The 13252-nt window shown below is 30.8% G+C and overlaps 1 protein-coding gene across 3 annotated transcripts; it reads right to left on the minus strand.

Annotated features, from left to right (window-relative positions):
• Window positions 1-5581: 5581 nt before the first annotated feature.
• ORP2A (OSBP(oxysterol binding protein)-related protein 2A) lies at window positions 5582-10579 on the minus strand. Of its 3 annotated transcripts, none has more exons than XM_079004653.1 (12): window positions 10305-10579; window positions 9707-10186; window positions 8342-8701; window positions 8149-8245; window positions 7705-8075; window positions 7474-7629; window positions 7132-7299; window positions 6793-6933; window positions 6472-6684; window positions 6274-6387; window positions 5992-6183; window positions 5582-5913 (listed from the first exon to the last, which is right to left on the minus strand). In XM_079004653.1, the coding sequence occupies exons 2-11, from the start codon at window positions 10121-10123 to the stop codon at window positions 6004-6006; spliced, it is 2217 nt and encodes a 738-aa protein (XP_078860779.1). In that variant the 5' UTR covers window positions 10124-10186; window positions 10305-10579; the 3' UTR covers window positions 5582-5913; window positions 5992-6003. The 3 variants fall into 3 exon arrangements, with proteins under 3 accessions (XP_078860779.1, XP_078860780.1, XP_078860781.1); XM_079004654.1 differs by having other exon boundaries at window positions 10273-10579; XM_079004655.1 differs by lacking the exons at window positions 9707-10186; window positions 10305-10579 and adding an exon at window positions 9174-9312.
• Between the last annotated feature and the right edge of the window lie 2673 nt (window positions 10580-13252).

Below are 13252 nucleotides of genomic sequence, written 5' to 3' on the forward strand. Positions count from 1 at the left end.
TTAGAGGGATTCTATGTTGAGTCCTCTCAACCAAGAAAAGGTGGCAAGAACTTGATCTCAATCATGAACACATTTGAATTTTTATATGCTTTCGCTGCCTAGGAACTTGTTTTAGTATGCATAAAACCTATCAGCCTGTTCCAATTATAGTTGAAAGAAATGTCAACCAAAGTTTGAATTTCGGGTTAAATAAGCCTTAGGTGATATCTTCATTCCATAATATTCCAGGAGTCGATAGTTGGTGTGATTTTCACATAGTGTAAAGGTTAAAGTTGCCTTGAAGGAGTATCATAATAAACTGATGTTAGAATTGAACACCAAAATCTAAGGGTGAGCATTTCGACGGAATCGGACCGAACCGGCTCTTGGACTGGACTGGTTTGGCAAAAATTAGCGGACCTTGGACCAGACCTGTTGAGGCCGGTCCATGTCTGGGTTTTTCATTTCTTGTACCCGTTGGACCAGTACACCATTAGGTGTATATGGTACAACTCGTTGAAGCCCTACCGAAAGTTAGTTTATATATTATGTCTATAGGGGTGAGTGTTTGAAGCACAACTAGATTGCATTGGACTGGCTCTTAGACCAGACCGGTTTTGCTGAATTTGGTGCACCTTGGACCGGACCTGTTGAGTTCGTTCCACGTCAGGTTCTGATCTACTCCCGAGGTCCAAATGCTCACCTTTACCAAAATCTAACATATCATCTTGTTTAAGTTTTAATCTTCTATTTGGAATTGGGGTTTCCAAATTTGGGGCTTATGTTTTTTTAGAACAACAACTCACACACCTACTAATCATACTCTTAAATCTAGACCTTTTTTCCACCATTGGACTTGAACCCTCAACCAGATGGGGGAGGGGCACCTTTCCAATACACATATCGTTGGGCTACAAGCCATTTAGTCAAATTTGGGGGTTAAGTGAGATATAAACTATTCGCTAAGGATTATTGAATATATATTATATAAAATTTCAAGTTTGTCGTTAATTCATGATTGAAATAATATTAACATACTCATATTACATTGATAAATATACATGTGTGGGGTGAAAATTGAATGATTTTAGATGATAAAATGTTATTGTTGAGAATAAGGATTGCACTTTATTTATGTGAAAATGATGTAAATATGATATGGAACCATTCTTCTTCAAGTCTACAGCCAAGGTGAATAACTTTCTACTTATTATATCTTATAATTGTGAATCGTGATCTCACTACTAGAAAATAGGCCTTTAATGACACGCAGACTATGACACTCATTTTTGTATGTCATGTCTCAATGTGATAGTAAAAAGAATAAAAATATGGAGTACACTTAATCAAATATGCGTGTCCTGCTTTATTGTCGTTTTATAATTATATTCCAACACCCCACTTTAAAGACTACGTTATCCCAAAATCAAAGAAGAACTAGGGATTTAGGGTTTTATCTTCTATTTCAACGTTATTATATGAAATCAGTAATTCATATCCCCTCAATCTTGATTTGATTCACTTGATTCTATGAAACCATATATGAGTTTCTCTCCCTTCCACACTGATTCATCTTCCTCATTGGCACTCCCTCTCATTCACTGGCTCGACAAAGTGCTCCGTAGGCTTGATTTGTTTGATTCGTTTGCAATTTTGTTTAGTATGTTTGAAGTCTTGCATATGTATGATTTTTTGAATTACTAAAACCGAAGGAAAACTAGTATAATGACTTATTTGAACTTAATGTATATCTTTGGGAAAATTATATAAATTAGCACAAATGATAACTAATGTTCTAACTTTCAATTCACGTTAGGTTAACTATATAATGAGGATTTATTTGTTTGTATTCGTCTTTGGAGAATTATTGGGCACATTGTGCATTTGTAAGTTGTCTTTTTTTTTTTTTTGTAAAACAGAAACAACCCCTTAGTAACGTGAGAGTGTAGCAACCGAAGTTGTAGAAATGGGGGATGCCATTAAATAAGCAGGGGTGATTGAGAACTTAAGGTCGATGGTGTTCAAGGAATCAGAGAGTTTAAAAGGCATTTGTGCTATAATCCAAGGCCACGATTTCAACAATATGATTGACTATTCACATATTCTTAACTCCCTAATTTCCATAGGCTTCCAAGCTTCTAATCTCTCTGATGCCATTGAAACTATTAATCAAATGGTAAGTTTTTTGTTCTCAAATTCGTTATTACCTTATATTGTTTTTATTTCTTGGATTTAGGTTATTGTATTGAAATGTATTGTTTTGTTTATATATACTTAGGTTATTCTATTCTAACTAATTATTGTGCGGATATCGTATGCTATGAGAATTACTAAGAGAATAAGTTGTTTAGCAATGAGAATACGTTCAATCTTACATAACTATTGTCATTAACACTCATTCTCACTAATTAAATCGTCTATAAGGTTATTATACATTTATTATTGTTATTCTCATTTCTATCAGAATGTTTATTGGGTCGTATTCTGTCAGAATGAAAATGAGTGAAAAACGTTGTGTGAGAATAAAAATAAATAATAATTAGCTAGAATGCATGAAAATGACGATATTTTTGTAAGGTTGAACGTATTCGCATTGCTAAACAACTTATTCTTTTAGTAATTCTCACAGCATATGATATCCGCACAATAATTAGTTAGAGTACTTGAACCTAGTTCTCTCTCTCTCTCTCTCTCTATATATATATATATATATATATATATATATATATATATATATATATAATTTTGTATTATGAGACAATAATTGTTATTTAATTTGAAAATTAGTAATTCTATATTTATTTTTCAAAAACACTTAAAGTTATGACACGCAAAATACATGACATAAAATATGTCGTAAACATGTATCGTAAATGTGTGTCATTAAAGCTTTTTCATAAAAAAAGATGACACGGAATTTTTTTGTCATAAAATGTGTGTCATAAGTTTATGACAAGCAAATGCATGTATCTTCCTTTATGACAGGGGTTTTAATGACACGTATTTGCATGGCATCTGACCCTTTTATGATATGTATTGTGTGTTATTAAAAGGCTGTTTTTTAGTAGTGTCAATCTGCATATTGAATGATATGTTACTTGTGTTACATATAGTTGAAGTCAATGAAGTGTTAATTGAGTAACCAAGAGAGAATTTGGTTCATAAACATGCATTGTAAAGGAGTTATCGACTTATTGGAATTTATATATGTGGGATATTAAGCTCAACTGGAAGCTATTGTGGGATATTGAATCAATAAGATGTCCTATTTATGATATTGAAAGATAATGAGAATTTTGGTTCATGTCAAATGGTTTTGGTAAATTGATCACTAAGCTCCATAGCTTATATATAGTTTAATTAATGTTAATTTCATGTACCACCCCAAGTCCCAAAGGTATGGAGCTACCTAGTTTAAGCTCTCAAATGGATTATCTAAGTAGGTCATATTTATTTATATTATTTGTTAGTACTCTCAACAGCCAAGAGACTAAAGCATACATAGTACATCTTAACGCTTTCACGACCAGTTGCATAAAGTTTTGTAGGTCGATATCATCATTAGTTGAGTACTCACAAGGATCAACTTCCTTCACAATTAACTCTATCAATATTAGCTTTTCACTAAAATAAATTGTTATATTGAGCGTCTTATTCCCTTTACATCATGCATAAAAGGAGATTCATTTCATGAAATGCCAAGACATGCCTTATAATCAATATATTTACTATCTCTTTATGACCAACAAACAATCAGAATCTACACCACTTGCATATGTTCAAGGCTCACATGCATCCAATCACTCACAAGTATTATTAATTGCGTCGTAAATAGACATGATTCAGCTAACAAATTAAAATGGACAGTTTTCAACCTTCTAAACGCTTCAAGGAATGTGTTTTAGATAAGAGGAAATGACCATTATTAAATGTTCTTTCACAACATGAAATACATATGCCTTGTTTAGCAGCCCACTTGAAAACAAGTCTACTTGCACCATATAAAGGGTGACTTACACAATTAACATCTAAAATTAAAGCAAGCTTCACAGATAAGATTTAAACTAATTATTTCAATAAATATTGTATCACTGGATTTCTATATATCTCGTATATATGGGGTTGAAACCATGACACACCAAAAATATTGCTAGTGTTCCACAATGAACCTCTCACATAGGTCTTAGGATTGATTGACGTGGATCGTTCAAATGGTATAGTTTACTATTTTTTATTTATAGGACATTTTTTCTGAAAAATAAATAAATAAATAAAAATTCTTACCACAGTTGCTAATGCCCAAACATTTATGAGCGGCTGAGAGACTAATTAAGAGGCATGTACGTACAAGATAAATTTGATCGATTTCATAGTTAATTTCATCCACTAAATTAGTTAAATTTAAGCGAAAGAAAAATACGTGAATAGTGCTTACAAATCATCAAAACTAAAAACGAAAATGCGCATTTAAATTTGGTCAATAATCCATTTTTTAGCCATTGATCGGGTCGATCCCGGGTTGAATATATATGGCTAGTTACCCACCTCCCCCTAAAGTCACTCAATAAATATAAAATATCCCAATACCTCCGAACCATTTTTCTCACTCCAGCCTCTATTTCTCTCTTAAAATCTCTCTGCAATTTCATTCAACTTTCAAATCATCAATTTTCTAATTCCAAATAATTGAAAACCCGTACAGTGTTATATTAAACACAAATATTTAAGGATCATAAAAATGGTGTTTGCAAAGTGGTGAAAGAAGGCAATATCGATATGCTACAAAGTAATATTGAAGCGGACGACGCTTTATTTATTTAGAGGGAAGTCTTTTGGATAAAAACAAATGATGAGTAGGCCAAAAGGTTTTTGAAGCCTAAATTAACAGCAAAATAAGACTAGAATTCGACTAGGTTAAGTCACCATAAATCATAATTCTTTGGTCCATGTAAAGATTATTGTGGTAGCTTGGAGGTGTTGTATCATTAATCAAATAGAGGGTCGAGTCAACATCATGGAATCTCTCACATAAGGGTGACATTGGATCACAAGCTTCATAAATGTTAATTGCAGAGTCTCATTATCATACACAACCAACATGTCACTCTCACTTATACGTGTTTGTTTTGAATTTGAAAAAAAAGCTTGATTTACCACTTTGCAAGCTATCACAAAATTCTTTCTCGATGTCGTGTTTCCAGTAGGTTCATAAAAAACAACACATATTTTTAGTCTTTTAATTTTTCTCTGGTGATTATCCCTCAACAAATCAAAATCACAACAAACCGATGGGTTTAGATTGCATTTAAGAACTTTGACCATATCATCTTCCAATAGTACTAATGAAAGTGGAAGTCTATCAAGATACCATTGTGAGAAAAAAAAAAGTTTGTAAATCGGGCTTTTCTAATTTGGGCTGAAGCCATATTGGTCATGGATCTTCTACCCTCTAGGACCCAATCGTTTTGGCTAATTGGGCCAGTCTAAGCACTCTTAATGGGCCTCGAACCAAATATCTGAATCTATTTAAATCATCACCAACTTATTTCACGTTAAATAAACGAAAAAAGTCAAACAATTTGCACCATAAACATATTAAAAATAAAACAAAACATTTAGATACAATTATTTCACCAAAGATATTATATATCATTGCATCAACAAAACTTAAATCATAAAAAAGATAAAAACTATTTCCCTAAAAATACATTCTTCTCTAACACCTACCATCTAAACAAATTCCTTTTCTTCACCATATTTCACTCTCTTTTTTTTTTCTTTCATTTATTTCTATCATCCAAAACAATACAACAATAGTAGTAGTAAAACTCATCATCATCATCTAAATTAATTCACTAACAAGTCAGCTTTCACTATATAACAACAACAAATTACAAACACTACGCCGTGTGGGTGAGGTGGGTCCCGCTTCCTCTGCACACCAAAATCAAAATAACGTAAACAAATTTTGAATAATATACTTTAATAAATAAATAAAAATGAAATTGTTACCTTAAACCAAATTTAGGAGTTATTATTAACAAACAATGTGTCTTGAGTAAATTCACCAAATATATTAGGGCAATCTTCCCAATTTTGTTCTTCTCTTTTTTCCCAATAGCCGCCTACGTATTTATAGGTCCCATCTTCTCCATCTTTTTCAAACCACCTTGGCTTCCATCCGTTTTCTTGTAATTTTCTCGACTACAAAAATCACCAAAATACACTTTTTAATAATATTCGTTATACAGGTCAAAAAAAGTCTAAAATACCCATCGAATATGAAAAATATACCATTCTTTGCCTTGTCTCCAATCGTAATTTCTCAGAATTCGCCATGTCATATTCGCCATTCTCCAAATGCCTCTGATCTGGTCTAAGTCTTGAATCCGTTGGTGGAAGTTTCTCCTTTTTTTTTAAAATACCCAAAATCAGATATAAAAAAAAAAAAATAGTTGAATGAATGTATCATATATTTTTTTATTAATTTACCTTGAGTCCTGGTGTTAACTCGTTCAATGTGATAGCGAATGAAGTTAAATTATAACGAGTAAGATTGACAGGTGGCATAGTCCTTTTCCACAAAAGATTTTCATCTTTTGTTTTACTTGTTCCCTCACCAATTGTGTAGTAAATACTATTGTCCCATTTTCCAAATATTGTCGCGTGTTTTTTACCACTTGAATCTTCGATAACCCCATGAACCTATTCAAAACATATAAATCTTACTTACATTTTTATTTTTATTTTTATTTTTATTTTTATAAATAAAAGTGTGAGAATAGAATAGATTTATTTATTTAATTTAATTACCTGGTGAGGATTCCTATCAAGAAGAGACTGTTCTTTAAATCTAAGCTTGCAAGATAACTCTCTATTACCAACTATATGCATAAGTCCATGATGATCACAATATACTTTTCCCAAAATAAGATTATAAATACTTGTTGTCACCTGTATTTTAGATAAAAAAAAAAAAAAAAAAAAACAAACAATTACTGTATTTAAAAAGGGTTCAAATTTTCATAAATGGTCCCTACTAATTTTTAATATCAAGGATGTGGTTTGAAAACTTTTAATCATCTTTTACATACGACAGAGGCCATTTATGAAACTTTGAACTCAAGGGCAAAATCGTCTTTTTTTACATACCTTACTCCAATGGAAAACTTCACCATCATCAAACTCAAGGGTCAAAAGTCCAACAGGGTCAAGCTGAATTGATCTCCCCCAAAATTTTGTTCTTATGTTGCTGTCCCCCCAAAATTTCCACCCTCTACCCTCACAGTGACAGGCTATCAGGGTAGGATGATGGCTCACCTGACATGTCAGGGTAATTTAGTAATTTACAAAAAAAAAAAAAAAAAAAAAACAAAACTTTTTTCTTTATATGTCAATTTAATTTCATTTAGTTTATTAACTTGACATAACAAACAAATTCCATTCCAACATACCAAATGTATAAACAAGATTCAAGTAGGAAATACAACAAACCTTTTCAGAAAAGAATCGAACGCCTTTTTCAGGGTAATCAGCTTCATAAGTTTCCCCTAATAAAGGATTGAAAGGTTTACAATGTCTTCCTTCAGAAGAAGCATAACCAGAAACTGCAAATGCTGCAACATTCAAGAGTCTTTGAAGACTATTGCCCTAGGACAAAAACACAAGGACATTAATTTCCTATTTTCCACCACATTTTTAAATTTATAAAAAAATAAATTATACCTCTTTTCCATACTGATATGCACGATCAAGAAGGTAAGAGTATTCAAGATCTTCAAAACACTTTTGGAGAGATGAAATAGGCTCATTGAAATAAACAGGTAGACATACACGTGTAAGATCTTTTCCTACATTGTCTTTAATCATTGACCATAAACTTACACCTTTTTCTTTCTCAATTGGATCTGGAAGCTTCTTTCTTCTTTCAAATCTCAACTGTTTGCTGTTTCTTTCATCCATAAAATCAGATTCCTTTGCTATAATTTGTCCAGAAAAATGATCTTTTGTGTCAAAAAAGTAACTTTCTTCTTCCTCTGAACCTTCCTCAAGCTCTTGTTTTTCAACATCATCCGATGATTCAGTTGTACTCCATTCTGAATATTATCAAGGGTAAAAATGACAATATGGTAATTAACTAAAAGTCACTGAATTAGAAAAATAACTTACCACTGTATTTTCCACGTTGAATATCTGATAACTCGTGTTGTGTTAATTGATATTCGCCTTCAGGAACTCCAGAGGGTTCGGTTTCTAAATTAGCAGCCTGATAGATTAATGTAAATCAAGATTTCAAATTACAAATAAATTCAACATTTTTAACCCAAAATAAATAAATAAATAAGAATTGAAGAAAATTTACCTCGAGTTGCCTCAAGGTGTCGAGCAAACTGGAACGTTCTTCACAGAGAACTCTAACTTGGCCTTGAATTTCTGAAAATTCTGTGAGCATAATCTGCTCACAGTCTTTTACAAGTACTTCACTTGTACCTTCTTCAAGTAAACGTTGCTTTAACTTTTCAGTTGATAATGATATATCGGTTTGTACAATGGATATTTTGTCATTTAATCTTCTTAAAGAAAACAGATTTCTAGCAGAAGCCAAAGCTTCAATCCAAGCTACTCGTTCTTCCTTCAAACTAGTCCTCAAATGAAGTGTCTTTGTAGCAGTGAATATGTAAAAGCGTCTACTATCGGATCTGCTCTCTCGAAATGATGAGATCTGTAAAAAAGAAATATATATATATATGTGAAAATTATCACATTGTGATTGGTTTTTGAAATCCGAAAAGAATACGAAAGCAAAATAACAGAATAACAGAATCGAGATCATTAAGATGCAGGTTTTACCCTAAAACAGAATACGACAGAATGATGAGAAAATTGGTGGAGAAGACAATGATTTCTTGGGAAAGAGTGTTCGACATGGATTTGAATTAAGATCGTCAGATCAAGTAAAAGAACACGACAGAAAAATGTGCAAACGGATCCTTTGTGTAGTCAATTCCAGCTTTAATTAAACAAAATAAAAAACTTATTTGGGGAAAAAGCTGTGATCTAGAACAAAATTCCAGTCGATGAACTTGGAAGAAATTGAAATTAAATTAGTGAAAAAAGCGTAATAGTGAAGAATTTATATGAACGTGTAGTCATAGTAAGAATAGTCAAATGAAAGAGACAGGGAAAAAGCTCACCACAAGACAAGATCCAGATGAAATGAGGGTATGAAATAGAAGGACAAAGCAAAAACACATCCAGATTTTGATCAAATAAGCACAAAATGGGGTGCTAGTGTCACACTAATAGATAAAGGGGTAGGCCTGCTATACAGAAGGTAAACCCATTGGATTGGATAGCCACTTTGTGTGGCCCTCTTGACGTGACCCCAAGATCCAGTCCTTTAGTCCTTTTTATTTTGTTTCATATACCCATTTTGATAAATCATTCAGATTTCATGAGTAATCAAAATTCAAACTTATGTGTGAATGTAAATGTAATGTAGGTTTAAGTTGTGATCAATGGAGGTGAGCTCGGAAATCGAGAAAAATCGGAGTACGTTTTCTGGTTCAATTTATTGCAGTTTGAGGGAAGAAGTTTTTCACCTGAAGATTGGGAACATTTTCCTAGAACAAGAGGTTTAACAGTATTTTCTTTTTCTCTCTGAGAAAAAATTGTTAACCCTTATTTGTTTAATTTGAGTTTATCAATCAGTTGATGGATTGATTACCTTGAGATGAACGATTCCGACGGTTTTCTGATGCTTATTGCGTCTGGTGCCAGAACTATTAAGACGTTTGAGTCTTCCGGAAGATACATCGCCGATGAATCTAACGTCATCAGCGGCGATGAGGCTTTCTGGCCGGAGGATCTTCGAGTAGGAGAGGACGCCGTTCCGTAGAAGAAACCACCTGGATCTCCATCCTTTACCGTAGTTAGTCCATTTGTAGAGGACGCCGGCGAAGCTGCTACTTCCGGAGCCGGAATCAGATCCAGAAGAAGGCCATCCAATGGCATTGGGATCGGATCTCATGTCGGCAACAGAACAAGACCTCGACAACGTCGGCATCGGCTCCGGTGAGTTGTCTCCGATCGCTGAACTCTCCAGCGATATGCAACAGAGCGGATACATTTCCTTCACTCGCATTCCGTTAATCCGGAGAACTCCCGTGGCACAAAAAACCCCGTCAAAATCTGATCAAATCGCCATCTATACATCAACAAACACAAAATCGCAAATCAAAAAACTAATCACTTCATAAATCAATCAATACGCAGGACAACAGTCACGCATACATTAAACAAAACAATCTTGTAGATATACATACAGAGATGATGCAAGATTGCGGAGGAGATGCCACAAAACTTAGAGAGAGAAAGGATTGAAAGACAAATTCAAGTAAAAAAAGGAGGCTTTGGGTGTTATTACACCATTATTATAGTATTATAAATATATATGGATACAGAGAGGATGAATGGCAAAAGGGTCATTTCAAGAAGACCACCATGGAAGTAGAGTTTCGGTAGAACTATAAGTTTAGAAAAGAAGAGACTTCATTTTCTGTCAAACTCTCACCCAGATGAGAGAGAAACAGAGGTACATGCAGATACAATAGGTGAATATATATATATATATATATATATATATATATATATATATATATATATATATATATATATATATATATAGGGTTAGGTTATTTTGTTTTCACTATCTATTACGTGTATGTATGACTGATTCTGGACCAATCATTTTAGTTATTTTAAGAAAGTAATTAATGCATATTACATGTTGAAGATATAATAAATATTAATTACATCTTCAACATTTAATATGCATTAATTAATTTTTTTAAAATAACTAAAATGATTGGTCCAGAATCAGTCATACATGCACACAATAGATATTGAAAACATTTGAACCTAACTTTATATATATATATATATATATATATATATATATATATATATATATATATATATATATATATATATATATATATATATATATATATATATATATATATATATATATATATATATATATATATATATATATAGTGTTAGGTTGACGTGAGACGACCGAATTTTGTAAAACCGTGAGACGCAATCGTAGTCACTCATTTAGTAGATAAAAAAAACCCTTTTAAAATGCAAAATAATAAAAAAAATTTACATATATTATTTTCGGAATTTATATTTTCAAAAAAAAAATTTAAAAATACATATTTTTACATATTCTAATAGAATATTAGAATATTCTATATATCTGACAAATTTAGTAGAATATTCTAACATTTAAAAATCATATTAAAATATTTACAGTGTAATATTCTATTAAAATATTTCACGTGTTTTACAAAAAAAAAAAAAAACAGCAATTTTTTTTATTTTTTTATTTTTTTTAGATAATTAAAGATCCAAAAACAATAATTAAAAAAAATTGGATTTTTTCTTTTATTTTGCATTTTAAAATTATTTTAAGATTTGATCTCACGGTCTCATAAAATTAGCACGGTCTCAAATAAACCTGAACCATTATTATTATTATTATTATTATTATTATTATTATTATTATTATATATGTGTGTGTGGAAAAGTTCAATAGATAAACCATTATTAATCTAAGTAACCAAACAAATCAATCCAAAACGTCGAAATTTAAAGCGATCAAGGATAAAAAGAAGGGTTGTACATTTTTACAATGGACACACATGCACCGGATTATAACAAAACCCTTTTTTTTGTTTAGAATTTTTTTTAGGCTATGTTTTTTATCGAAAAAAAAATCGAGTATACCGTTGTTCACGATTTTTCGCCCTCGTTTCAAAGAGATACATAATGATAGATAAAAAACGAACTTTTTTTTCGAAAAAAAACTCACTTCATTTTCTTTATTGAAAAGTTAAGGTCTATTTTTTTATAGAAAAAAATTAATAAAGATATCAAAATTCATGTTTTTTTTTGTAATTTTTTAAACATAATTTCATATTAATATTTTTAGTATATTTTTTATTTTTTTGATAAAAACAAACTTAAATATTAAAAAAAACTAACAAAATGAAGTGTGTTATTTTCGAAAAAAATTATTTTTTATATATCAACATGGATATTTATGGAAAGAGGATGAAAAATCGAAAACAACGGTATATTCGGTTTTTTTATAAAAAATGTGGCTTAAAAAAATTTAAGCGTAAAAAGAGGTGGATTTTTGGTAAGGAGATGGATTTTTTGGTATAATCTAATGTGTGCGTCCAACGTAAAAGTGTACATCTATTTTTTTTGGGCGTTGATCATTATGATTTCCGACGCTCACGAATGGTTCATTGGTTCCTTGTTAATTATAGTTTTCTATTAAACCTCACCCTATATATATATATATATATATATATATATATATATATATATATATATATATATATATATATATATGAAAATAATTATTAAACTTTATTATTAGTTATTATGAAATAAATAATTATTAATTTTATATAAAATATTTTTCGTTATAAATTATATTTATATTGTGTGTTTCTACTATTAATGTAAATAAATAAATAAATATAGATATTTTGTTCAAGAATTATAAACTAATTTATATAAATGAATTTAATATTTAAAATTTTTTATTTTGCTTCAAATTGAATTTCTTAATTATCTTTTTAAATTTAATTCTTCAAACTTTTGACAATTATTAATAAGTTATTTGTGCATAATTGATTTGTACAAAAAAACTCTATAGTTTATTCATTTCGAAATTCTAGACATGACTTATATATATATATATATATATATATATATATATATATATATATATATATATATATATATATATATATTGGGTTTAGGAAATATGTGGCTGTCATGTACCTAAGCTTATATATAGAACCCTCCAAACAATGTAATTTTTATTCATTTATATCCAGACTAATCATGATATCTCTTTTACTATTTTTCCTTAATCATGTGGCTTACTAAATCGATCAAATTTATGTTCTTTTTATTCATTGTGTCTAAGAACATTATCACACCCACGTGGCAATGACATGGACTTCTTTGATCTAGATGGCAATGACGTGGAATTGGCAAAGTGCAAGGTAGGATGGGTGTCACCGGGTGACCGCTTCAAGTTTTTAAAAAATGACCTTTTAAAACTTACAAACACAAGTAGGTGCCCCCAAAATGCCAAAATAGCCACGAGAGACCATTTAAATCAATATACTAAAGTTTTTTGGTTACAATGACAATAACCATTTTTTAAAAATTAAAAGGCTTT

This window comes from Lactuca serriola, chromosome 6 (assembly GCF_051521515.1).
Source record: "Lactuca serriola cultivar US96UC23 chromosome 6, Lser_US96UC23_V15, whole genome shotgun sequence".
NCBI classification, from domain to species: domain Eukaryota; kingdom Viridiplantae; phylum Streptophyta; class Magnoliopsida; order Asterales; family Asteraceae; genus Lactuca; species Lactuca serriola.

What these genes read in the sequence shown, in the direction of transcription:
- ORP2A (XM_079004653.1), bottom strand. Translation starts at nt 10,123, where the DNA reads ATGCGAGTGAAGGAAATGTATCCGCTCTGTTGCATATCGCTGGAGAGT. An exon ending in TTGATAGGAATCCTCACCAG is followed by an intron (nt 6,685 to 6,792) that starts GTAATTAAATTA and finishes TGTTTTGAATAG; the next exon opens with GTTCATGGGGTTATCGAAGA. An exon ending in AGTTAACACCAGGACTCAAG is followed by an intron (nt 6,388 to 6,471) that starts GTAAATTAATAA and finishes TTAAAAAAAAAG; the next exon opens with GAGAAACTTCCACCAACGGA.